General features: G+C 34.2%; 1 protein-coding gene across 1 annotated transcript in view; it reads right to left on the bottom strand.

Moving 5' to 3' along the window:
• Positions 1 to 25,748, bottom strand: part of LOC129942873 (cadherin-89D) — a 29,977-nt gene extending 4,229 nt beyond the window's left edge. Inside the window, exons 1-11 of the mRNA XM_056051990.1 lie at positions 25,380 to 25,748; positions 24,866 to 25,315; positions 24,540 to 24,793; positions 13,875 to 14,502; positions 13,490 to 13,813; positions 13,254 to 13,423; positions 10,226 to 13,195; positions 5,457 to 5,525; positions 5,142 to 5,351; positions 4,272 to 4,499; positions 4,000 to 4,134 (exon numbers count right to left, since the gene is read on the bottom strand). Of these exons, the coding sequence (XP_055907965.1) occupies positions 4,000 to 4,134; positions 4,272 to 4,499; positions 5,142 to 5,351; positions 5,457 to 5,525; positions 10,226 to 13,195; positions 13,254 to 13,423; positions 13,490 to 13,813; positions 13,875 to 14,502; positions 24,540 to 24,793; positions 24,866 to 25,315; positions 25,380 to 25,748 (5,807 nt within the window). The remainder of the gene's footprint in view (positions 1 to 3,999; positions 4,135 to 4,271; positions 4,500 to 5,141; positions 5,352 to 5,456; positions 5,526 to 10,225; positions 13,196 to 13,253; positions 13,424 to 13,489; positions 13,814 to 13,874; positions 14,503 to 24,539; positions 24,794 to 24,865; positions 25,316 to 25,379) is intronic.
• Positions 25,749 to 25,965: the final 217 nt, after the last annotated feature.

Genomic DNA, 25,965 nt, shown 5'->3' with positions numbered 1-25,965 from the left:
ATATCTTTTCAAAAATTGTAGATATTGGCTTTAAACTACTTTTTTTCAAAAAATATTGTTGTTAACATTCAGTAAAATTTTGAGAAAAATCTAATTGACAGTTTTTGTACAAAAAATTAAAAACCTAAACAAAATTAACAAAAGTTGGTACAAATTGATTTTCAACTCTTTTCAAAAATTTGAAATGTTGGGTTCAAGCTAATTTTGTCTTATAAGAAATATTGTTTTCAACATTCGATAAAATTTTGAAAAAAATCAAATTGACTTTTTTTTTTTTTTTTAAATATACCTGTTAAAAATTTACTTTCGACTCAAGAGCTTTCCAAAAATTAAAAATATTGGCTTCAAACTTATTTTATTTCACAGAAAATATTGTTTTCGATGTTCAAAAATTTTTATATAAAAATCCAATAGTCCGCTTTTTCATAAAAGTACATATGGACAAACTTTAAGCAAGACAAATCGACAGACGGAATGGGAAGTTATCAGTTTGGGTCTCATCCCAAACTCTTTTTTTTTTTTATAAAAATCCAACAGTCCGTTTCTTCATAAAAAAATAAATAAACAAAAATAGTACGCATAGGGTAGCCCAGCCTCTTTTCTTTATTTAAATGTTGAAATCGTTTTTAGGAATTCACTAAGCTCAAGAGACCTAACTTTAACGATTTTAATAGCTTAAAATCTCTTAACAAATTGCTAAATTTAAAATCACGGAACGGCTATTGGACTAACAAAATTCTTTTTCTGCACACACACATTTTTGGCTTGGATGAATTGCATTTTATGTCCATAGTAATTTAGAGAATAAAAAAGGATAACATTTTTCCACATAAAATGACGTGACTTCAATCCTCAGTTTAAGAAGGCTTGTATATTACTGGCTCTCCATCTACGACTCATAAAAAGACATATTTCTTTAAATAATATTTGTAGTATCAAATTTTTTAGTATTAAGTAATGGATTTTTGTAAAAATTATTGTAGGTAATTTTTAAACAACTATATTCAGTAAACCTTAACATCTACAGACACAACAAATTGTGTTAAATTTATTTGATATCGTAGAAGAGGATGGTTTTAAAAGAAAAACTTTTCTTTGGACATCTTGCGTTCTTCGCTCGATACGAAAACTTGGATTGTTAACTTGGCCAACATCATACACAACTTACCAAAAAAAACAAAAATACGGGATTTAACATAAGTAAGTTCCTTCTATTGAATTTGAATTTATTTCAGATACACTCCGCTTCACCTAAGCACGCAAAACCTTTCTTTAAAATGCTTTTTAATTTTTTTCAAATATTGATTGATGTTGTAGCTTGTTGGCCCTAACTTAAGATGTTAAGAAACAGAAAATGAATTTCACTTACAACACTAAAAGTGTTGCTTCAAACGATTGAGTACTTGAAAACAGTCATACAAAACTATTAAATACTCATTGATGTACCCAAGTTGACTCAATATTAACTTCTTCTTAACGTAGGAAATTGTATTTATTGACAATAAATGGCACAAAAACACTCAGTATTTATGGAAGAAATGCAAAACGCATTTTCGAAAATGTTTGTGCGTATTTATCTTTACCCATCATATTGATTTTGTACCATTAAACTCAAAAGTGAAAATATTAAATATAATTTTTTAAACAATGTGGAAAGTCTCATACACTCGGATTCATTACTAGGATTCGATACGATATGATGCTTTATACGATCAAAACACTGTAAAATCAAAAAAAAAAGATATACCTTTTCTTGAACTTGATTTATTTCGGATATGAGGGTTATAGTTTCAAAACTCTTCTATCAAAATTAAAAACCGCTGCTTTCAAAAATCGTGTATTCCAATGATATTTAAAAAGACGGAAATCTTTGTTGTTTTGGGAGCACTCATTGGTTTAACTATATCTGGTCAAGTAACAGACTAAAACTTCTCTATTCATACATAAGTTGAATTAAAAGTCAAATATTCTAATCGTTACTTTCAAAACTCTTCTTTTCCAAGTTAAAACGTTTTTTTTATAACTACTTGGTCTGCATTAAAGGTTTAAGACCATACAAAATAGATTAAGATATTTTACAAAGTAAAAATTTAGCCTTCAAAACAATAGCAAATATCATCAATGTTCAAAACTGGTAGGAAAGAGTTTCATACTCTTCATATAACGCGTAAACAATTTGCAACTTCAAAAGTATAGGGCTGGAGTTCGACATCTGTCTGCTTTTAGTTGAAAGTCTGCCATTTTCGAAAATGCATCGCTTTGCTATCGCACAACGCATACAAATTGTAAAAACCTACTAAATTCGACAACAGCCACATATCGTGCTTTAAGGGGAAGTTATGTTTACATATAATCGTCCAACTACGCAAAAAATTTGCATAGTTTTGAAGTAATTTGAAGACTCTGGATTGATTACAGATATTGTAAAACCTTTGCAGCATCGTTTTGCTCGTACCACTAAAAATATAGCTGAAAGTGTTTGCCGAAAACCCGAATGTGTGGCTTCTTTTAGTAGTTATCAGGAATAAGGAATGTATTACGGCACAATATGGCGTATTTTGCATTTGGACCTACCACTACGTCAATATAAAGTCCAGCTTATACAACAATTGAAGCCAGCTGACCATTCACAACGTCGTAAATACGTCGAATGGGTGCTTGAACATCAATCGGTAGACTGCGATTTTTCTAGAAAAAAATGTTTTCTGCAACGAAGCACATTTCTCACTCGGTGGGTATTTTAATAAACAAAATTGTCGTATTAGGGGTTCTAAAAATCCGAGATTACTCAAGTAATTGAAAAGAGGCCATTACATCCACAAAAAGTCACTGTTTGGTGCGCTCTTTAGCCGACCTTACAATTTCAAAAACTACATGGAACGACTGTCACCGTCAATTTGGAGCGTTATGGTCACATGATAAATAACTTTTTGTGCCTGCTATTGTAAAATACGGTTTGAATAATATGTTGTCTCAACAAGAAGGTGCCACATGCCACACAAGTCGAGCGTATATGACTTTATTGGAAGAGGCAAAAGACCGTGTTTATGCAGAAAAACCTTTAACTCTTTAACACTTAAAAACGAACATTCATCAAGTAATGGTTAAGATTCCACCCAATGTGGTCAATAATTACCTCAAAAAAATCGATGCTTGGAACAATTCACTTAGTGGACATTTAAATTATGTAGTGTTTCACACATAATGTCAAAGTTCAATCTTTATAATTAAAAGAAAAATTTTGTATGTGTTTACTTTTGAAACTGCAAAATGGAAACTCTGTACTTTTAGCAATCAGTGTTTCATCAAATTTAATTTTCTAATTAAATTATTTTACTATATTTAATCTTGATTGTAAAATACAATGTCAAACATTTTTGTTTTAATCAAAGAAACCCCCATCCCAAAAATAATCATCTACGGTCTTGTGTGACCCACTTTTAAGTTCTTCGACTTCAACTAATTTACATATTGACATACTGAAATTTCCTAGTTTATCGAAATTATTTCTGGTTTTAGTTTCCATTATTAAAGTTTATAGCTAGAAGAACACCAAAACGAAATATTCATTCTTAATGTTTTAGAAACATAAAAAAAACAGTTAGAACTTTAAATAGACACAGACAAGTTAAAGAAATTTAAATGCTTGCAATTTAGAGGGTGAATAACTTTATAGAGGAAAGTAAACATTCTAATACCGATTATCAAAGGTCTTAGTACCTCGAAAAATGGACTACCATTGAAGGGTAAATCCCTTGGACGAAATGTAATTCTATTCAAAATCGAAAGTTACAACATGAACACACATTGACTTAACCCAGTAACCTAACCGCATAAAACCCCCCGGATACAGACGACCATCAAGACGACCCTTTTAACGCCATGAAACAAGGTTAATTTCCATATAACATCATCTAAGACCTCCGCCTGAAAGCCCAAACTAAAAAAGATCCCGCACCACTTTAAGAATCTATCGACAATACAAGTTGTAATACTCACAAGTTGTTAGGTGTCTGAAAGGTGCTATACTTGGTTCCATACGACATGGGCTCGTGCTCCACTGGTCCACCTGACCGGTTTGCTTTGATGATCGACTTAGGTAACGGGACATCAATATATTCCCTGGGACGCATGCTGTTCAATGAGGCGGCAACCAAGAGTGGAGTGGAAGATAAAAAAAAGTTGTTTTAGAAATATTACCCAATTCTTGAGATCTCAGTTAGGAGACCACAAGAACGAATTCGTGCTAAGGAAAAAAAAGGTATACAAACTCGTTGTTCAGAATGGTTGGCGTTTTGTGAAAGATATCCGGTTTCTGCAGCGTGCTGGATGAGTGCGTGGAACACATTGACTCCGGACTGCTTATGGTCTTCCGCAATGCCTTGCCGCCGCCGCCGATTCCACCACCAGCCACACCACGGCCGTTGGTAACATCATTTAGCCTGGCTATCGTATAAGTTAGACCAGTTTCCGATGATGGAAACTCTTGTTCCGTCCATCTGACATGAGAATTAAAAATAAATGAACCATGAGGGGCAATATAACTAAACTATCACTATAACTATAACTATATGACTATGAGGCAAGTGACGTTGGTTCTGTAATAGGGCTAGAGTCTTTGGAGGAAATGAGAGTACGTTGTACACTTCTTGGGCATTGTTATTGCATACCAAGTCTATGTTATGCTTCGCTATGTTGCTCTTGCCATTCCAGGAATGGAGTTAATAACAGTTTACAGTTATTTTTCAAAGTCCAGCATGCCCACATACATTCGCTCTGTAGCATAAGTACATAAAATGCAACAACAAGAAAAAGTACAAAAGTAATCTAGTACAAGTCTGGCTGGTGTGGCCTTAAGTACCAAGTCAGGTCCATAACTAACCAAAGAAAGGTGGCCGTGGCAGCAAAGCTTGGAACTTGGAACTTGAAGCAAATTGAAACAACACAGATGTTTGTGGAATTTTCATTTTTATTGTTCTTTTCACCGTGCAGTTTATTATTGTTTTTATTTTATTTTCTATTGTATCTCAAAGATACCTACAATAAGTATTATGATGGTGACCAAAAACTCTAACACTATCAGTCTTAATGCATAAAAAGAAGTTATACGTGGGTAAAATGGTTAGCTTAAGTGTGGTTACCGTTTCTGTCTGAAGCACACCAGGCAAAGGGCAGTAGTACAGGCTCCGGCCAAAATGAGAACAGCCAACACAAGGGAAATAATTTCGGTGCCACCCATTATGGAGACCGATTTGCTCGAGGACCGTAGTGTTCCGAAATCTGATACCTCAATTATACGGGGCTCAGCGACGGATGAGGAGGAGTTTTCGGATACCAACTGACTCAGGGAACTAGAAAGAGAATTTTTAAAAACAATTAATTATTTCGTTAGATTAGAGTGAAACTTTTATTTAAATGGGTTTTTTTTTGGTTGGCTTTGGGTTTGGGTCACATACCTATGAAGGGTCTCCATATCGACAACCGCATTGGTCCGTAGGTCAACGGCATAGACATAAGCATCAGTCCTAATATTAAATGATACAATAAAAAAAAGAGACGATACAGAGCTATAGTTAATTTAAAAAACAAAGGAAACTCATTATTATAATTAAGAAGGCATATACGAGTACACTGAACAAAATAAAGTGAAGTTATATAAGAAAGTTGCGGCTATCATTTATTTATACTTATCATTGAATTTTTGCTTTTAAGATTAAAAAATAATTGAGCAAATTATATTTTTAACAGGGCAGTAATTGTTATTATTGGTTTTATTATTAAAAATTTTGTTTAGGGATTTAAAAGCAATTCAGAGTACCAAATAAAATTTCTTTTAGTTTATATTTTAAATTTCATTGATGAAATTGTTTTCAATGAACAGGTTATTTTTGATTTCACATTTTGGCAGTTTTACTTTCAATGATCAACTCTAACCTCATATGCTTGATTCCAACCATGAAATGCTTCATCTAGAATTTTGTGTCCAATGACAGACGTTCTCAATAAAGTCTGTAAAAAACCTGTCAACAAATTCCAATGATTGGTTTCAATGATGAAAACCAATGATAGCTATAGGATTGGTGTCAAAATTAATGTTGTTTTACTTAGTATAAAGGATTTTATTAAAAACCAAACTTGTCAATGGTGAATTTTAATATAGATGTAGTAACTATGTAGTTCGATTAAAACCTAAAAAAAACATTTGAAAAAAGCGTTTCGACTTAGTGCCAGTGAAATCAGATTTTTTAAAAGTTTTTCTAGGTTGTTCTGCTTTTGTTTAATGATTGTTTGATCCAAAAACTTGGGGAATTTTGGGGCTCCATAGTATGCACGCCAGTGATTTGGGGTAAGTTCCTGCCACGGCCACTTAAACATACTTTTCCATGGATAGAGTAGGTAGGGTGCTATTTCTTTGGCTATTTCTTAGGTTTTTCTGCTTTTCTTTAATGATTGTTCCAAGTTTTTGGATCAAACAAAAGCATGAGGAATGTTGGGTCTCCATAGTATGCACGCCAGAGATTTGGAATAAGTTCCTGCCACGGCCACGTAAACAGTAGGTAGGGTGCTATTTCTTTGGGCGACTTTGTTTTTTTAGGGAAATTTTTAGAAAAATTTATTCGAAATCTCAAAAAAAAAAACAATTCACTTTAAATTTGAGATATTCCTTAATTCTTAACTTTCACTAAAAGGATAATACGGCAATCTTAAACCAAAGTAATACGAAAATGGTATACAAATGAAATGCATGAAGTACTCGCGACCATACCGGCAAGATTGATAGTTTTTGAGGTATATTAGTTGTTGAAGTTTAACTTTGTTTTATAAAATGCTCAAATGCTACTCAAACTTAAACTCATGTCTCCAAGACTATAAATGCTAGAGGTATCCTGCTGAGCTCGTCGCAACGGGTCTATATTATAACATAATTTTTTGTATGGAAATAGCTACGAGTCTATAGAGTGTTTTTGGGTTTTTGCCGTGGTAAAGTATCTCATTCAAACAGATCCACTGGTAACACTTATAATTATTCAATATATATTCTGTTTTTTTTAGAAGTCTAATCAGTTGCATGCCTCTAGGTGCTATATGTCTTAGGACCTTTCATCGTTAGCTATCATAAGGTGTGATTTATAATGACATTAACGCACGAACCTATTCTGAAACACTATTAAAAATATTAGAAGAGCGATTAAAAACCAATGCCTAGGGGTATGTGACACTAACGGAGGATTTTTGCAGTTTAGTACACAGTAATTCTGAACTTTTTGAAAGTGTTTACCTTGATTAACGAAATAACATAAATGAAGAAGTTGTTTGAAAATAAATTCAAACATAGGAGATATGAGAGGGTATTTGTCAATTGACACTGTCATCGACTCATGACGCAACACTTTATAGCCAGTACAATTTTTGAACTCACTTAAGCTGTTCGGTGTGCACTCACATAAGCAGTTGAAATAAGGCGTGCCAGTAATGCTTTTACGAAATTTAGATGCCCCTTGATAAAATAACAATATAAGACTTCGCATCAGACAACTTGGGCTAAACATTATAAGTTCAGATCTCTTAACAGGCAGCGTTGGAAAGTGTGAAAATGTTATTATCCGGCAAAATTCCTACTTAGGTATATACAATTCCACTTCAAATGAATTCAATTCCCCATTAAAGTTAATTTTTCTAATACAATTATTAAGGCGCAAACGCAAAACACTTAAAGTAGTCAAACTAATCTTTAGGTGGACAAAGCAGCAGGTAACAACTTGTATTTTTATAAGAGCTTGCACAGTAAAAAAATATTGTATTTTATACCCAAAGAAAACTCATGGTTTGATTCGATCTCTATAAAAAGGTAATTGTGATCAAAGACGTTAGTTTCCATAGGTATATATGTACAAAGGCAACCCAAGTTAGGAAAACCTGAATAATTTTAAACAAGCTAGAAAGACCCGTAACGGACACATTCAATGCATTAAATTTTTCCATGACCGGAAATTACGGCAAAAAATAAATACAACAATGTCCCAAAGGTAGTACAAATTTCTGATCATTTGTAATAAATGTGCGTAACTCTACATCTTCGTCGGTTCCTACGCTTGTCTTTAATGACACTCCTTTTATATGCTTAATTGATAAAGCCAATTTCCTTGGAGCACAAGTTGCTGTTAATTTAATTCTGATAATATGTGACATGACTTCTTCTGTACTTAAAAATGTAAACGATTCTATGGGACGAATTTTCTTTCGCACTTGTACAGTTGCTAGAGTACTAAAAGATCTTGACATTTACAGATCCGCTGGCCTGACATTTACAAACCCGCTATTGTTCTGAAGAGACGTTCGGCAACGCTGGAAAAACCACTGCGTAAACTTTTAAATTTTTCTTATATTCTACTGGTCACTTTCTTAGTGGATGGAAAACTGACTTTGTTCAGCCTGTCCCTAAAAACTATCGTTCAATTGCACTTACGTCCCTTCTTTCTAAGGTAATGGAAACGCTGATTGATTTTAATCTTAAGAAATATCTTGAAGATCGAAAGCTTTCAATTCAAGTACTATTAGACTGGTTTAAATCTGATATCCACAAAATAAAAAGTGGTGTGTCCGAGAGCGTTTTTTCTTCGACGCTTATTTTAAAAAATAATCTATTGTCTTAAACTTCTAACCCACTAAATTGTTTCGCTGATGACAATTCCCTTAGCTTTTTATATTCGTTTTTAAATTCTCGTCCTTGTTCTTCGGATGTGAACTACCAACGGCAGCAATGAGATCAATAAATTCTGACCTTGACAGCGTTGTACAATAGGGAATCAAAAACCGTGTAGAATTGTATGCTTCTAAAACTCAATTCTGACGAAACCCTCCCCCAATGTCACTATCCATGAATTTAACTTGAATTGAGGAGTCTGAACAGCTATCAGTACTAGGTATGTGCATCACAAACTACAAGTTCTGGAGTGATCACATATTTGACATTGCCAAAAATGCTGCAAGTGTTTATGTTTTTTTCGACGACGCAAGAAGTTTTTTACCCCTTCTGATCTGGCAATAATTTATATTCGTCCGAAACTTGAGTACAATTCCCATATCTGGGCAGTCTCTTTGACAGAATTCGAAATTCTGTGGTACTTTGTCCAAGTTTCATAATACAGGTGCATTTTTTTTAATAATGAGTACTGCAATAATGTCAAAAGCATTTTCCAAAAAATACTTTCATCATTTTTACGATTTAATTCATGTTTGCCAAGTTAAAAAAAGATTTATAGTTTTTGATATTTTTTTTTTAAATGTATAGAAAACTACCAAAATTCAGCTTTTTTGGAATGTTTTCGAAGTCAATATTCAATTCACTGATAAATATTGCATACCCTCTCATGAAAAATATATAAACAATTTAAGCAATTATTATTGTTTCTAAATCAATGAATTTAAATTATCGAAAGACTTTACTTTCAGTGTATCAAGAAAACACTTTACAACGTTTGGATCGCATATAAACAATCTTCCATTAAATCCCAAGTTATTTACACTCTGATACCTTCTCATAAAATATGATAATAAATGACAGTTGAAAAGGTAAGAATGATTTATAATTGTGGCATTTGGAAGTTTTTCTCTTTTGTTATGAAGAAAGCCTCTCTGTTATTTCAAAAAATGTAATATGGGAGAAATGGTAATGTAATCTAGTTTTGGTAATAGAAAGTGTTATAGTAAAAATTAATGAAGGTCAAAGTAAAAGCTTAAAACATATAAAAACCAGATTAAATGTACCCACACGTATTTAAGTAGATATTTTATGGTCGGTTTTATTTCGGCAGGAAGGGATTATTATCTTCCTATAATATGCCTTAAGGGCAGGGAAAGATATGAGGTTTGAATTCAACTACCAAAAGCTACTGAATAATACCTCAGATAAGATTTGATGGATTGATTCAAATGGTTTTTACAGTTTGGGATTACGAAAGGGCAAGTTAAGATTTAATTGAACTCTTTAGAAACAAAATTAAGGTTAATTACGTTTGTAACGAAAGTGAGCGTTAATGGACAAATTGTTTTGTATCAAGCGTAGGTGGATGGAAACTTTCACTTTCTTATTCTATTAGTGCTTGCGCAGTGTTACAGACACAAATTGTGAAAAGAATATTTAAAAAACCTTACTTACAGGAAATACACCGGAAAGTAGTTTTAAATCTTAATCTAGGGTCAAAAACAAAACATCGAGACTCACGCTATTTCTTCGCCACCTTCATGCGGTTCCAACATCCTTATTTTCACATCCATCTGGGTTGTGTCGCTTAATCTTGTAGTCAAGGCCTCGATCTGTTTTTCAACTTCCACTGGTCGTCCAGCGATCACCAAGCGAACTTCCCTCTTCTCATCAAGAACATAAACAAACACATTGGCAATGCTGCTCCTTCCATCGTCAGCTCCTCGTCGATCGGTTGCCTTCACATCAAATCCATAAACACGCTGATCAATTCCAACCGAATTCAGAACTCGTATCTTGCCTGTCACCTCATCGATGCCAAAAAGTCTCGAAGGTTCATTGAGAAGCTTGTACCTGATCTCGGAGTTGATACCCTTATCAGCGTCTAGGGCTTCCACCGTTGTAACTGGATAACCGAAGTTGGCTGTATTCGGAATGACGGCAACAATTGGTCGTCCCCGTCCACGGAACTTTGGTGTGTTATCATTCTCATCTATAATCATCACCACAACCCTTACTTCGTTGTAGCTCAAATCCAGAACTCTTTCATCGGCAACGGGGTATTTCATTTTGGCAAAATTTCGACCCTCTCTTGATACCTTCTCCGCTCGGATCTTGAGTCGATATGTTTCCTTCAGTTCCCTGTCAAACGATTTACTAGCGTAAACAACCCCAGCTGTTGGGTCGATATCAAAAAATTGGTGATCAGTCGAGTCTACTTCAGGAACCAACGACCAACGATAGGCCTCTGGCTTGTGTCTAGAGGTTAGGTTGATAGTTATGATTTCCATGGGGGACATATTGTTTTCCTCGAGGCCAACCTCGTAGTACCGGTGAGGAAAGAGGTCTGTGTTGAATTCTTCTTCCATTTCTGCTTCCGGGACTATCAGCTGCCCTTGAAGATTAACCAAGAGTACCGCTGTTGAAGACTGCGTAGGACTCCCAAGATCTGAAGCAATGATAGTCATATTCAGGTGCTCGTAGCCATTGTATTTATTGAAATCCCCAATTGTAGTAACAACGCCATCTCGAGAATCAATCTGAAACAATGACGGCATCTCCTTGTGCACCAAAGAGAACAGCACTAGGCCATTTCCGTTGCCAGTGTAGTCTTTGTCCACCGCACTGATTTGTTTTACAAAAGTCCCTGGCATACTATTTCTGCCCAGGAATGCTCGGTAATGGGCAATTTGTGTTTTTCCTTCGAGATTGTATAGCTTTGGGTCAACAAGGTCATCATAACCGATGAATTCCGGGGCATTATCATTCACATCGAGGATATTGATCTCTACCTCTACCGAACTGGTCATCCGCTGAGACTCCTCGCTATTGTCCGTTGCCATCACATGGAAGTTGTATATCGAAACGTGTTCCCGATCCAGAAGTCCGTCAATCTTCAGAACCCCCGATATCGGAGAAATCGTAAACGGAATCTCTTCGTCGGCTTTTAGGCTGTAAGTTATGTTTGCATTCTGGCCATAGTCCATATCGGTGGCTTCGATCCTATCCAAGGAGTGTTGAACGTAAGGGCCCTCATGAATATCAAATGAATACCACGACTTCTTGAACAACGGAGCATGATTGTTGACATCGACAATGGTGAATCGGATGCAGGTGGTATCAAACAGATTTCCAATATCTCTGGCCTTCAACTTGAGAGTTACCTCTGACATGGCTTCTGGTGGGGAGTTCACCTTAAGCTCCCCGGTGAGTTTGTCTATGGCAAAGTTCTTATACACCTTTCCCGTTGGCCTTCCGATGAAATTCACAGATTCCGATTCGATTTCATACATAATTCGTGCATTCTTCCCGTAGTCGTCATCTGTTGCGGTCACTTGAAGTACAACTGTTCCCACCACAATGTCTTCCCTCATTGCAAACAGCGGACATTTTGGCATTCCACCAGCCCGCTTTTCTCTGCTTAACAAGTCATAATGCCGTTCAAGGGCTAACCTCGGTGATCCGGGAATGTTGTAGCTTGGGATCAGAGAAATCGGCTGCTGGGTGTGTTTCTCGATGAAGAAGATCTCCATATCAGTAGTGTACTCTCGAATCTCTAAATTTGACTCTTTGAAGACCGAAATCTTGTCAAATATCGGTGGGTTGTCGTTAACATCGGCAATAAGAACATTTAACTGGGCCACCGAGGATAAACCTCCTGAGTCAACTGCAATAAGCTTCAGCTTGTAAAACTGCTCCCTCTCTCTATCGAGGCCCTTTCGCCCGGTAAATCGAATTCGAAAGTGTGGCCCACTGCTGTACGTCAGATTTGGACCCAGAATAAACGATTGCATATCAACGAACTCTTGTTCCTCGTTCCACTGCTCGGTGAGGTTGAACAAGTTGAAGACGGTGTTTTGGGAACTGTTAGCCAGCTCCACTGTAAACATCTCACTGCCATCCCCCTGCAGGACTACTTTGAACTCGGCATTTTTTCCAGCGTCATCATCTGAAACTTTGATGTATCGATTGAGGAATACCTCAGCCCTTAGCTCACAATTTTCATTGATCATTCCCACATAGACTGGAGCATCAAATATCGGTGGGTTGTCATTAACATCGTCGACCAGCACATTTACTTGATAAATCGCTGCACCACTGATCTGTCCCTTCGAGTATTCCACTATGATTGTCAGCTCGTAATGGTCCCGTTCTTCTCGGTCGAGGCCGGTTATGGTCATCAGAGTTCCGTCATCGGTGATTGTGATTTTATTCATCACTTCCTGTCGATTGGCTATGATGTACCGCAGGGCAACAAACCCGCCATTCTCAAGACGTCGCATTGCCCTGGTTTTGGTGTTGTTTTTGATGAAGGTGCTGTAATTTCTGTAGGTTGAGGGTTGAAGTCGTTTAAACGCATTCATTTGGGCGAAGATTTTGTGAGCTTCTAGGGCTTCGAGCTCCTTTTCGTTCTTATAGACCAGTTGACCGATAATAGCGCCAATTTTGTTTTCTTCCACATGGAAGCCAATAGCTCGGACATTGATTTCCCTAAAAGAAAAAATGGACAGTCTCAGAAATAAATCAATATTTGAGGTAAAATACTCACTCAATAACAGGATGTTTGGTTAGTTCCTTTTGACTCACAACATGGATTGTAACATTTGTAATGAGCACACCTTCTTTCTCTTCTTCCATTTGATGAAATGTATCAAGTGGTTTGCGAAATGGTGGTTTTCTAAAAGTCAACTGGCGGCCTTGCGTGAGGTTTGTAAATTGCTGAAATTTGAAATAATTTTCCATTTAAAAAAAATTTAAAGCCTCTTGAGGTAAAAAATTACTCACGAAATTCGCTACAGCCTCAAAGTAATAGATCAATCTCTGGAAGTCCTTCAGTTCCCGAATAACAGTTATAATTCCAGATCGTTCCTCAATTGCAAATGGCACACCATCCGAGTACGAATGCAAAAGATCATACAATATGTCATCGTCACCTTCGTACATCAACGTTGTTCGAACTTGACCAACAGAAGTTCCTAGCGGGACATCAGACCCCACCCAGAATTCATATGGTGCTCCTAGAAAATCAACTTCTTCGTCTCCCATAGTCGCGTACACTTCAATTGTGACAACTGCCAGGGAAAACCTTCTCTCTGACGGATTTGCCGGCTGAAATTTCAAACACAATCAGAACTTCCGTATAACTAGAATTCAAAAATGTAGGTCTTACCTGATCAGTTGCTTCAATGAAGACTGCAATCCTTCCAGGTCTCAAAGGTCCCGCAACAAATATGGCCCCAGTCTGAGGATCCAAACGAAACGGGATAAATCCACTTCCCTTGGGTCGTTGCAGCTCATAGAGAACAACACCATTCCTTCCTTCATCCGGATCATAAGCCATGACTTTTCCAATCAACGTTCCAACTGCTGCATTCGACTGAACTTTGAATTCGTACAAATTTCCCTTTTCAAACTTTGGTGTATTGTCATTCGAGTCTAGAAGAGTTATCTGCACCTGAACAGAACTTGGTCCTTCCTGATTGAGTTCATCGTAAGATGGATTCTTTTCAATCGCTTCCACAATCAATCCAATGGACTTTCGTGCTTCTCTATCAAGAAGGCGATGCTCACGAACTGTTATCCATCCGGATCGACTATCAATGAGAAAAGCTCCAGCTGACGAATTTTCCTCGACAAGATTATAGGCAAACTCTGCATTCTCTCCTTGATCCCGATCGATAGCATTGACTTGGAGAACACTAAATCCACTTGGTAAGTTTTCCACAATTGAGATATTATAGTAGTCTACTTCGAATTCGGGCTGATTATCATTCAAGTCAAGGATTTCGATTTCAATTCTGGAAAGAGTTAATTTTTTTTGTTAATGAATTGGCAAATAAAATTCAAAGTACAAGTTTTGAAAATATTTAAATTTATGAAAACGACCAACAAAATACAATCTTTTGAATTTCAAGTGGGCTTTTAAAGGCCTTCAAAAACTATGCCGTAATTATTTAAAGATTTAGCTGTATTCTGTCAAAACTTTGTTTTTTTTTTCAAGACATTACGCATTTTAGAAGAACCTACATATATTTTGTCCCAGTTATTAATTTGTTTACAAAATAAACTACGGTTGAAATTTCCTAAATTAAGTTTTAATTCCTTCCATTCGAAATGCAATCAATATTAAGAACCTCCTTGAATCGCAACCTTACAAAAAATACTGAACACTTTTATAAAAGCAAATCTGCACTTCTGGTAAGAAAAAAAAAACCTAAGCAATGGTTGAACTAAGAACGGGGCTTAAGGTTTTTAAATGAATGAATGGAATGAATGGAATGAATGAATGAATGAATGAATGAATGTGGAATGAATAAGGTATGTATTAAGTTTGTATTGCAAAAAAAATATGTTGAATTAAGGCAGTTTTTTCGAAGAAGGTAATAAAAACTACCTGTTTTTTTTTCTGTCACATAGATAGGGACAAGGTTTAAATTTAGGAACGTAACAAAAAATGATAGGGTTAAGGTAAATACTGGTTTTATCAAATATATTTAAATAATTTTGAGTAATGAGTGTTGCATCCTGATTTCTGAATTTCTAGAAGTCACCTGTGGTGTATGAAGTACTGTCAGATAATTTATCGATTTGTGCCCAGGACCGTTTTGTCGTAGACTTTTCTTTCCATCAGAATATGGGGACCATAGTAATATAGTAACAGGTTTACATTTTGACCCTGAATACAGGCTTTTGTTGTCTGTGCGGTATGTATTTTTGGAAAGTCCATAGTAGTCGACCAAATAATTCAGAGAACTACTACGCAAAATTGGTAACGACTGATTTGATTTGATTCGAATATTTCGAGAAATGATGAAGGTATTGTCTTTAAAATGATTTTGCTTTGTGCAAAATTTTGTTATTAACTTACGAAAAATCTAATCCGTATTTTTTTAAAACTAAAAACAAAACTGCCATAATTGATTAAAATTGGTTTTCGACTAAAAATGTCGGGAACAAAAACAGATATTAAAATCAAACTTATTCTTAAATATACAAAATATTGTTCCTAACTTTTAGTTAATGTCTTAGACAACTGTTTTACAAAACACCAAAACCTACGAAAGCAACAAGAAACTGATTGGTTTCCATCGAATTATTATGAGAATAAAGAAAGATATTTAGATAGGTTCCCAAAATCAATTCAAATCTAAATTGAAAATCCAGTGAAATTGTTTTCAGGCTTCTATCGATTTTGTAATTTCGAACACATTTCGACCCAAATGTTGATTATTTTAAATATTTTGAACATTTTGGATAACCCTAAATATCTCACGAACCAATAACGCTAGAGATTTTAATAAAATTTTATATTGTACATCGCAATGGTAACCAGTACATTTTTGTAAACGAAATCCAATTTACGGTTTTTTTATAAATCAAAAAAACTAAAGAAAAAAAAATTTGTCACCTCAAAAAAACGAATACAAAATTATGTCATCTCCAAAACAATTTTGAACAACGAAAAATTAACGTTTTTAATATCTGGTAAAATTTTAAGAAAAATCAAATTGACAGTTTTTTTTTTATAAAAAAATAAAAACCTAAACAAAAAAATTAATAAAAGCTGGTAAAAATTGATTTTCGACTCATATATCTTATTAAAACTTTGAGATATTGGCTTTAAACAACTTTTATCTTTTAAAAAATATTTTTGTCAACTTTCAGTGAAATTTTGAGAAAAATCTTATTGACAGTTTTCTTCCAAAAAAATAAAAACCTAAAAAAACAATACTAAAACGTGGTAAAAATTTACTTTCTCTTAAATTAATTTCATTCATCAAATTTGTAAAAATGTAAGAAATGCTACTAAAATTGGTGAATGCTGAAACCGTTCGTCAACAACCTTATAGGTCCTTATCAGTGTGGCTTCAGACCAGAAGAGTCCACTATCGACTAAATATTCACACTACGCAGATCTTGGAAAACAATTCGATTTTAAAGCCGTGTATTACAGCATCCATAGGGAAGAGCTCTACAGAGCAATGTCTAGTTTTGGCATCCCTGTAAAACTTATCCGTGTGTGCAGAATGACGATGGAAAATGTATGCTGCTCTATCAAGGTCGGAAAAAATCTCACCGAAGCATTTGATGTCAAAAAAGGTTTTAGACAAGGCGATGCACTGTCATGCGACTTCTTCAACATCGTTCTGGAAAAAATTGTGCAAAACTCAACCGTCAACACTAGAGGCACAATCTTCCAAAAATCCATCCAATTACTCGGATACGCAGATGATATTGACATAATTGGAAGATCAAAGCGTGATGTCACTGGAGCGTTTTTGAGCATTGCGACGGAAGCGAAGAAGATGGGTTTAGTGGTCAATGAGGGCAAGACCAAGTATATGCTGTCATCAAAAAAGGACACTGAATGACGACGTCTTGGACAAAACTCACCATGGACAGCTATAACTTTGAGGTAGTTAAGGACTTTGTCTACCTAGGCACCACTATTAATGCAGACAACGACACCAGCGCTGAAATCAAACGAAGAATAACTCTTGCAAATCGCTGCTTCTTTGGACTTAGAAGGCAATTGAGAAGTAAAGTCCTCTCTCGGACATCTAAAATCACCTTCTATAAGACACTTATCATCCCAGTTCTCATCTATGGCGCTGAGGCCTGGACCCTGTCAAAAAAAGATTAGAGCGTCTTAGGATGCTTCGAGAGAAAAATGCTTCGTGTGATCTTTGGTCCCGTACGCATAGATAGAGAATGGAGGAGAAGATGTAACGACGAATTGTACGGGCTGTACAGCGACACTGAACTAGTTAGCAGAATTAAAGTCCAACGACTTAGATGGCTAGGTCATGTAGAGCGATTTAACATCAACGCTCCAGCCCGGAAGGGCTCCAAATCCAATCCCGAGGGACGGCGCAGTAGAGGAAGACCGTGACTTGGGTGGCGCACTCAGGTGGTTGATGTCCTCAACCAACTTAACGTGCGAAATTGGATACAGCGAGCTTAGGACCGAGCTGGCTGGAGACGCATGTTGGTTGAGTCCCAGGTCTGCCCAGACTGAAGCGCCAGTAAGGAAGTACTAAATTGGTAAAAATTTGTTTTCGACTAAAAATTTTTAAGAATAATATCAAGTAATACAAATAGACAGACGGGATGGAAAGTTATCAGTGTGGGTCGCATCCCAGACTCTTTTAATTTATTTATTTTGAATCGATTTAAATTTCATTTAGTTTGAAAATTTAATGTATTTATTGTCAAGAGAACGTATTGAATTTTTTCAGTTAACTAAGAAGTTGTTTTTCGTAGTTCTTTTCAGTGGGAAAAATATTTTTTTTCGTATTTTGTATATTTTTTTTAAAAAGAAGTTAAGTCTCAAAATATCACTTAACATTAAATTGTATTATGATTTTGTAAGTACTTTACTTACTTGTACTAAATTTTGTCAATAATTTAGATAGCCTCAAAAAGCCTTAATTACGGTTTTTTAAAACTTTGATAAAGTAATAACTCAAAACACTGACGTCATACATTCTTTTTAAATTAGGATCACCGAAACCCATTGAAAAAGTGAAATTTTATTGCTAGCAAGAAAACCTTGTCTGTTAGTGATATCATTTAAAATGTCAGACAAGATTTGGTATAAGTTGATACATTGCATTAAGCTTTTGAAATGTATTTGACTACAAAAGTTTACCGTAAAAAAAGACCTTTCAATCTTGTACATACAGTGTCGGTCAAAACTAAAGCACGAAATCGTTTCATTTTGGAAAAAGTCAAATAAAACTACAAATTAAGATATAAAATTATTTTTTTTTTGTTTATTTTAAATAATAATATTATTTTCTTAAATTAACAGTATTTAGATTTGCTATAGTTATTTACATATTTAAAATATTACAAAATATTTAGAATTCTTATGAAAAACGATTGGACAAAACTAAAGCACATGTAGCCTATTTTAAAATAACTCATCTGTATGTATGTTCCATTGCAACTAAGAAAAGTGAATTGTTCACCATTCCGTATCATCTGTTGTAAGCATTGCATCGATATTTTAAAATGGCTCGCGATAAGTACTCCGACGAATTAAAAGAAAAAATTGTGTCTGATTTCAATAATGGTGAATCAGTTACATTCATAAGCAAAAAATAAGGTATTAATCATTCAGTGATTTCCCGAGTAATTTCACGTTTTCGTGCTCGAGGAACAGTGCAAACTATTCATAGGGGTAGTAGACCGCGAAAAACTTCAAATCGCGAAGACAGAAAAGTCGTCAGGGTTATTAAAAAAGATCCTTTCATATCATCGGAAATCATTAAAAAAGAATTGGGTTTAAAAATATCAAGCAGGACTATCCGGAGAAGAGCGGTTGATGTTGGCCTCCGATCATATCGAACAGCGAAAAAAACCATTTATTTCTGCGAAGAACAGACGTGCCAGACTTGAATTTGCAAAACCACATTTGAAATAGCATGCGGCGAAATGTAGGACGGTCCTTTTCTCTGATGAATCGAAGTTCAATTTGAAAGGATCCGACGGATTTCATACAGTACGCAGGCCAGAAGGTAAACGTTTAAATCCTCGCTATTCAAAAGGAACAATAAAACACGTTGGGGGTAGTATTATGGTCTGGGGATGTTTTTCCTGTGAAGGAGTCGGACCGATCCACAGAATTAGAGGTAAAATGGATCGTTTCATGTATAGAGATATCCTTTAAAATGTCATGTATCATTATATAAAAGAAAACATGCCATTGAGATGGATATTTCAACATGACAACGATCCTAAACATACTGCTAAAGTTGTGAAGGATTGGTTAAATCTAAATAATGTTAAAGTAATGCAATGGCCAGCACAATCCCTGATCTCAACCCCATAGAGAATCTATGGGGAATTGTAGATCAGAGGATTGATCGCTCCAATTGCAAAAACTAAGACTCACTTTTTCAACAGGCTCAAAGTGTTTGGAATAATATCCCCAGCCAGTACATAGAAAACCTTATCAACTCCATGGCGTATCGATGTGCTGCCGTCATAAAAAATAAAGGATATGCCACTAAATATTGAAATTTAAATAGTTTTAAAGATTGTGTTTGTGAAATGTGCTTTAGTTTTGTCCAATCGTTTTTCATAAAAATTTTAAATATTTTGTAGTATTTTAAATATGTAAATAATTATAGCAAATCTAAATATCGCTAATTTAAGACAATAATATGATTATTTAAAATAAATAAAAAAAAACAATTTATATCTTAATTTGTAGTTTTATTTGACTTTTTTTAAAATAAAATGATTTCGTGCTTTACTTTTGTCCGACACTGTATCTCGTAATATGTGTGATGTGTGGAATAATTAAGATTATGCATCTAAAGTTTAAAAACAATTTCTTTGGATCGATACTCAAAAATCGATACTCAAAACTTCATTTTCAAACTATCTTTTATCGCAAGAATTATGTATCTGTTGTAATGTATTTCGGAGAAAAACATCACAAATGCTCTTCGTGCAATTTATTGATTGATGAATGATTTCTATAAACAGTTATTTAAATATTTCACTCGTATAACAAGATTAAAGTCTTCCTTCATTTGATACCAAATTCATTCGTGTACACTTCTTTCCAAAAATGGGCAATTCCCTATTTGTTCCATTTAGAATCTATAAAGGTTCATAATATTGTACATGTACACTAATTGTATAGTAAAACGGTAGGACGTGATTATTTTAAAATAAATCAGTTCCAATGCACAAATAAAGCAGGTATCTAATGTTGTTCTTCTAAAACCATACATAAATTGTCTTCCGTTAGTTAATTAAAAGAAGAAATTAAATAATAATTGAATTGTCAGAAATCAGAAGGCGAGGAGTAGCAGATTCTTTTGCGTCATTTTGTTTTAAAGGAAGTGACAATAATACAATAGACGTGCTTCGATTTTCTATCTGTTTTCTTGCACACTTTTACGGGCAGGTGGTTAAAGTAGTTTTGAAGGATTGATTTCTTTATTTCGTTATAATTTTTTTTTTCTAGGATTGCCACCGCACATTTTACATACAGAGATATGATATATAATATCTTTCTACTGAAACATTATTTTTTTTTTACAATATTTATTTACATGATAACATAGATTTTGAAGGAAAAACACGAAAGGAAAAACCTTCATTTAATTAAAAAAAAAATATATATATATACATATATGTATATACATACATGTATATCTATAAACATAAATTACAATAATAGTAATATAATTCATTTATTAAACTACATAATATTTTTTTTTTTGTTAAATTTTATATATTTCTATATAATTTTTTTTCTTTTTATATTTTTTTTGATTTTATTTATTTTTGTATAAAAGAAAAGAAAAACTTAAAAACTAAAATGACTAGATGATTAAACATTCGTATTACAGAATAAATAAATAAATAAATATATAAATATATTAAAAAATAAATAAATAAATAAATAGAAAAATAAATAAATAAATAAATAAATAAATAGATGAATAGATAAATAAGTGAATAAATAAATAAACAAATAAATAAACAAAAATATAATTGAAATAAATAAATAAACATATAATAATTACATAAAATATAATCATAACTAAATAAACACAATAAATAAATAAATAAATAAATAAATAAACAAATAATAATTACAAAAAAAATGTATACATAAATTAATAAACAAGTAAATAAGTAAACGATTTAATTAATAAATAAATAAATAAACAATAAATTACAAAAAAAAAGAAAATAAATAAATAAATTATTAACATGTAAGTAAAATAAAAAAATATATAATTACAACCAATATATGTAACATTAAATGATATAAATATGTACAAATTCCGAAAAAAAAATATTTTCACAAACAGTTTTCACTAATAAGACTATTTTCAGCAAAACTACATTTTAACATAAATCGTTCATTTAATCTTTGAATTCTTTCGAAAATCAATTCAACACCTGCTCTATTATGAAGTTCTTGTGTTGAATAATGCCATGGTAGGTTCAACATGGTTAAAGTAGTTTAACTGGACAATAATAATTCGTTTTATTTGTTCAATTTAATTTTAATTGAGTTGTCAAATGCACCATAAATTTATTACCTACCTGTTTCTGATATTGATTTTTTTCATTTTTATTAAACTAGTCAATATCTTAAATAATTTCTTTTTCTTGAACTTCTTTAAGTTGCACTTCTGCTACAGAATCACTTTACACATTAAAATAGAAAACTTCAATTTTAAAACTTTGTCCAATAAAAAAAAGAATGTTAACTATCATAAAAAAAAGATTATGCATAATTGAAAGTAAACTATTTTGTGAATATTTATAAGCTATCCGATAATTTACAAACATTTGGATTTTTTTGTGGAATTTATTTCTCACTTACATTTTACATCGAAAAACCATATTCGTATCTTTTCTTTTAATGAACAATCCCGGTTGATAGCAGTTTAATGAGTATAATTTGAATACTATCGGAAAATGTTTGACCCAAAAGTACGGGCTAGCAAAACAACTGGGTTCCTAACATGTCATGTTCAAGAAAGTATTAAATAAATAACATAAAATCTATTAGACAGAAAAGTTAAAAGTCATGAATATTTGATTGAATGTAGTTTTAATTTAATGGAAAATGTAATAAAATAAATTAAAAAAAAACATAAGTAAGAAGATTCATTCCTGACAATTTTCTTTTTGGATATGAGATTGATATCGAAGCATAAACTAAGTTTAATTTAATTGTGAATATTTGGAATATCGGTTTTGTAGATTAAGAGATGTTTGAGCTCAAAATTAAATTTAAAATCTGACATTTGTAAGACTCTTTTTAGAAAACTTAAATTTGTGTGAAAAAAAATGTATATTTTACTTTGTCAACACTGCGGAATCTTGATCCTAACATGTTTTTTTAAGATTGTTTTTAAATGTTGGACATAGTCAGATCAAGGAAAAAGAGTCCGATGTTTCGAAATGTTGCATATTAACCTATTATTCAGGCTAAACAAGCATAGATCTTCCTGCATTGATTACATCAAGACGTGTCGGCTCATCATCAAACAGTGAGTCCAATGCCGATCACCTGTTTTTCATTGCTCTTAATATGGCTGTAAAGAGCAGAGCGTAAACTGGAATCTTAAAGGACATGCTTTTTGAAGGAGGGGTGTCTTTGATAACGTTGTAATTGTAGTGATGGGTTTCAATGACACGTCTTACACGGAAGTAGCTTGTAAGAATGGTTTGAGGTCCAAAGTTAAGTAAGACGAGGTTGCATACCCATTCTGATTCTATTGTTGATCAGTGATGTGCTGAGAACAGACTTGATAGAAAACGGTTTAAGGCATAAAATGGTCGCTGGCAACAAACATGAAACATCTATACTATACAGACGATGAATTCTTGGTACCTCATGGTTTGATAGAACCTTATCAAATTACAGGAAAAGTGAATCCAAAATCGTGGGGCTGAAAATAAATACGGGAAAACTAGTATGTTAAGAATCGGAACATCTTAGTCGTTCTCTCTGATAAATATTGCTCTTGAAAGTATCTTGAAGGTATTTTCCGTACTGAAGGTAAAACCGAACGAGAAATCGCCAGCCGTATCGGGAAATCAGAGGCTGCGTTGTTTAAGATTTGGAGAAATAACTTTATCAACTTAAAAACAAAGCTATGACCTACGACTGTTCTGTTTAAACGTCGAACCAGTATGGTTGTTGTACGGATGAAGCACTAGCACTGCAAACCTTCATTATTAGGTATCAACGAAACATACTACGGGTTTTCTAGCCCTTTTTTATGTCCAACGAATTTAACGGTTGAGGAACAGTTGGCACTATTATGCGAAGTGCAATTGATTGAACAAACGTTATTGCAGGGCAGGTGTTGCATTGAAAAGCAGAAGAGTCAGAAACTAGTGTTTAGAGAGTGTAAGGTTTGCCTACTCCGATGGTGGAAAGTATAACTGAAATCAAAAAGCTGTCCATCAGGAATTAAGTCACTATAATTAACACAGAAATTTGCGATGTCTTAGGTGTCAGATTTTTTCGCCAAGTTCCGTTCGGTGCTCGAACTCATTAAATCGGATTAGAAATTAGGACTACAATGATAAGCCGCACACGCACAGATCTTAACTGCCGTCCTACACATACAAATAAAAAATAAACAAGATGGCTCAAAAGTCCGTAGAAATCAAGGGCCTATTGACTTTAAACTCGCAACAATTTCTGTGTGCGAGAAAGTACTTTGACAAGAACTCTTGGAAGATTTGTCAATTATTCAACATAGTTCCCGTTAAAAAGCTTTCACGCCACGGCTACTACTAATATAAACACAAGATCCTTTTATACAAATCTTTTGTGTTTACCAATTCTGAAAATTTATTAAAATTGGTCTAGTCATGAGTTAGGAAATAACTAACCCTATTTTTTAATTAGGTAATTATGTCTCCGCATACACAATAGACATTCGCCTCTTTGTTTAAGCAAGAATTTAAAACCTAAGTGCAAAATGATCGTAACAAGGAATTAAAAAAAGGTTATTGGACCTAAATAAACAAGCTTTTCCGTTAAGATCATTTTGTATTTTTTGATGATACTTCGATAAATATATTTCTTTGATCCAAAACAATATAAACCAAGAAATTTAGGGTTTTGTTTTTTAAAAATTCACTACAAAATTTCAAATCCCCTTTAATTCTTTCATTTTGTATTTCAAGACTATCACATTCTCTTCAACGCTTTTGAAAACTAGCTTTTTTACATCACTCATTAACAAGTTTGTAAAAATTCAGAGTTAAGATAAGCTGTGAATTCTAGAAACAACGTAAGGTATCTTATGACTTATGCACTCATTAAACTTACCTTGCCACGGCTTTCTTCAACGGACTATCTCTCTGCCTGGACTCGATCTGCAGTACAAAAGTATTCCCTGGAAGACTTTCTTCCTCCAAATCGATTTCTTTCTGCAAAAATATTATCCCATTCGAAGAATTCACATCGAAGAGTTTTCGTTCATTGCCCGAAATTATTTCATAAACAAGCGTTGCATTCAGCGAGTCCTGATCGTATGCCATGATCGGTGGTGAAAAGTATAGTGGCATTCGAATCACTCTGCCCTGAAAAATACAAAAATGTCATTCATCAGAATTTTAAGATATCGTCAAAACCAAAATATAGAAACACGTTACTGTCATTGGGTAGAATTCATTGATCTTTGTCCGGTAAACTCCTTCGGTGAACTTTGGAGGCATGTCATCAACATCAAGCACTCTCACTATCACCGTGGTGTTGGCTTGATTTGGTGGAGTCCCCCGGTCAATAGCCAGCAAAGGAATTCGGAATTCCCGGATTCCATTGTCGAAATCAAGTTCCCGCTTAAGAATCAAAAGTGGACGATGTGGGCTCTCAAGGGCAAAATACGGAGCACTCTCTGCGCCATGAAATGAGCTGGAAAGTGTCAAATGCACTTCAGAGTTGGGAGTGTTTGGCTTATCGCGGTCAAAGGCTTGAATGTTTCGGTATATTACAGAACCTGGTGGTGTTGATTCCTCTACCTCCACAATATACGGTTCGTTGAGGAACTTAGGAACCTGGTCGTTGACGTCTTCAATGTAAACAGTCACCGATATGAAGCTTGTCTGGAATGAATAAATAACTTCAAGTGCCTGCGTTTAAATCAACAATAACACACATGATACATACCTCTTCCATTCTTCCTTTTTTCCCAGTGCAAAGAACCCGGAATTTCAATAAGTTCTGCGGCTGATCGCGGTCCACCAAGCTCTCCAGAGATTTCTTCAAAATTATCTGCACAGATGTGGAATTCAATTCATGCAACATGAAGTACGAATGATCGGTGAAGCCATCGGCACTCTTCAAGTATATCGATGACCTTGGATAGGCATGGAGCATTAATATCTCTTGATCGATCGGTGTATCTTCGCGGACGCGGATAAACCGCACCCCTTCGCTCTCCGATCCCAGTCCATCGGTGGTATGGAAAACACAACCTGTGGACACGCAATACAGGTTAGTTCTATATAAAGTCACGGTAATTAGATACTCAGGCATAGGCATAAGTAGGTTGACACCGACGATGACTACCGACTTCCACCTTATGTAAAAGTGTATCTCGGATAATGCAAACTACACTTCTAATGGTACGTCTGCATGCTTATGCATCAGATCGCGCGATGTGCATTTGATGATGACTTTCTTTGCTTACGGTTTATTGTTATAGAAATGGACCCATCAAAAGAAAGATGTAGATGAAGATACATTTTCTCGA

Source organism: Eupeodes corollae, chromosome 1, assembly GCF_945859685.1.
Source record: "Eupeodes corollae chromosome 1, idEupCoro1.1, whole genome shotgun sequence".
NCBI classification, from domain to species: Eukaryota; Metazoa; Arthropoda; class Insecta; order Diptera; family Syrphidae; genus Eupeodes; species Eupeodes corollae.
This window is presented reverse-complemented; position numbering and strand designations above follow the sequence as displayed.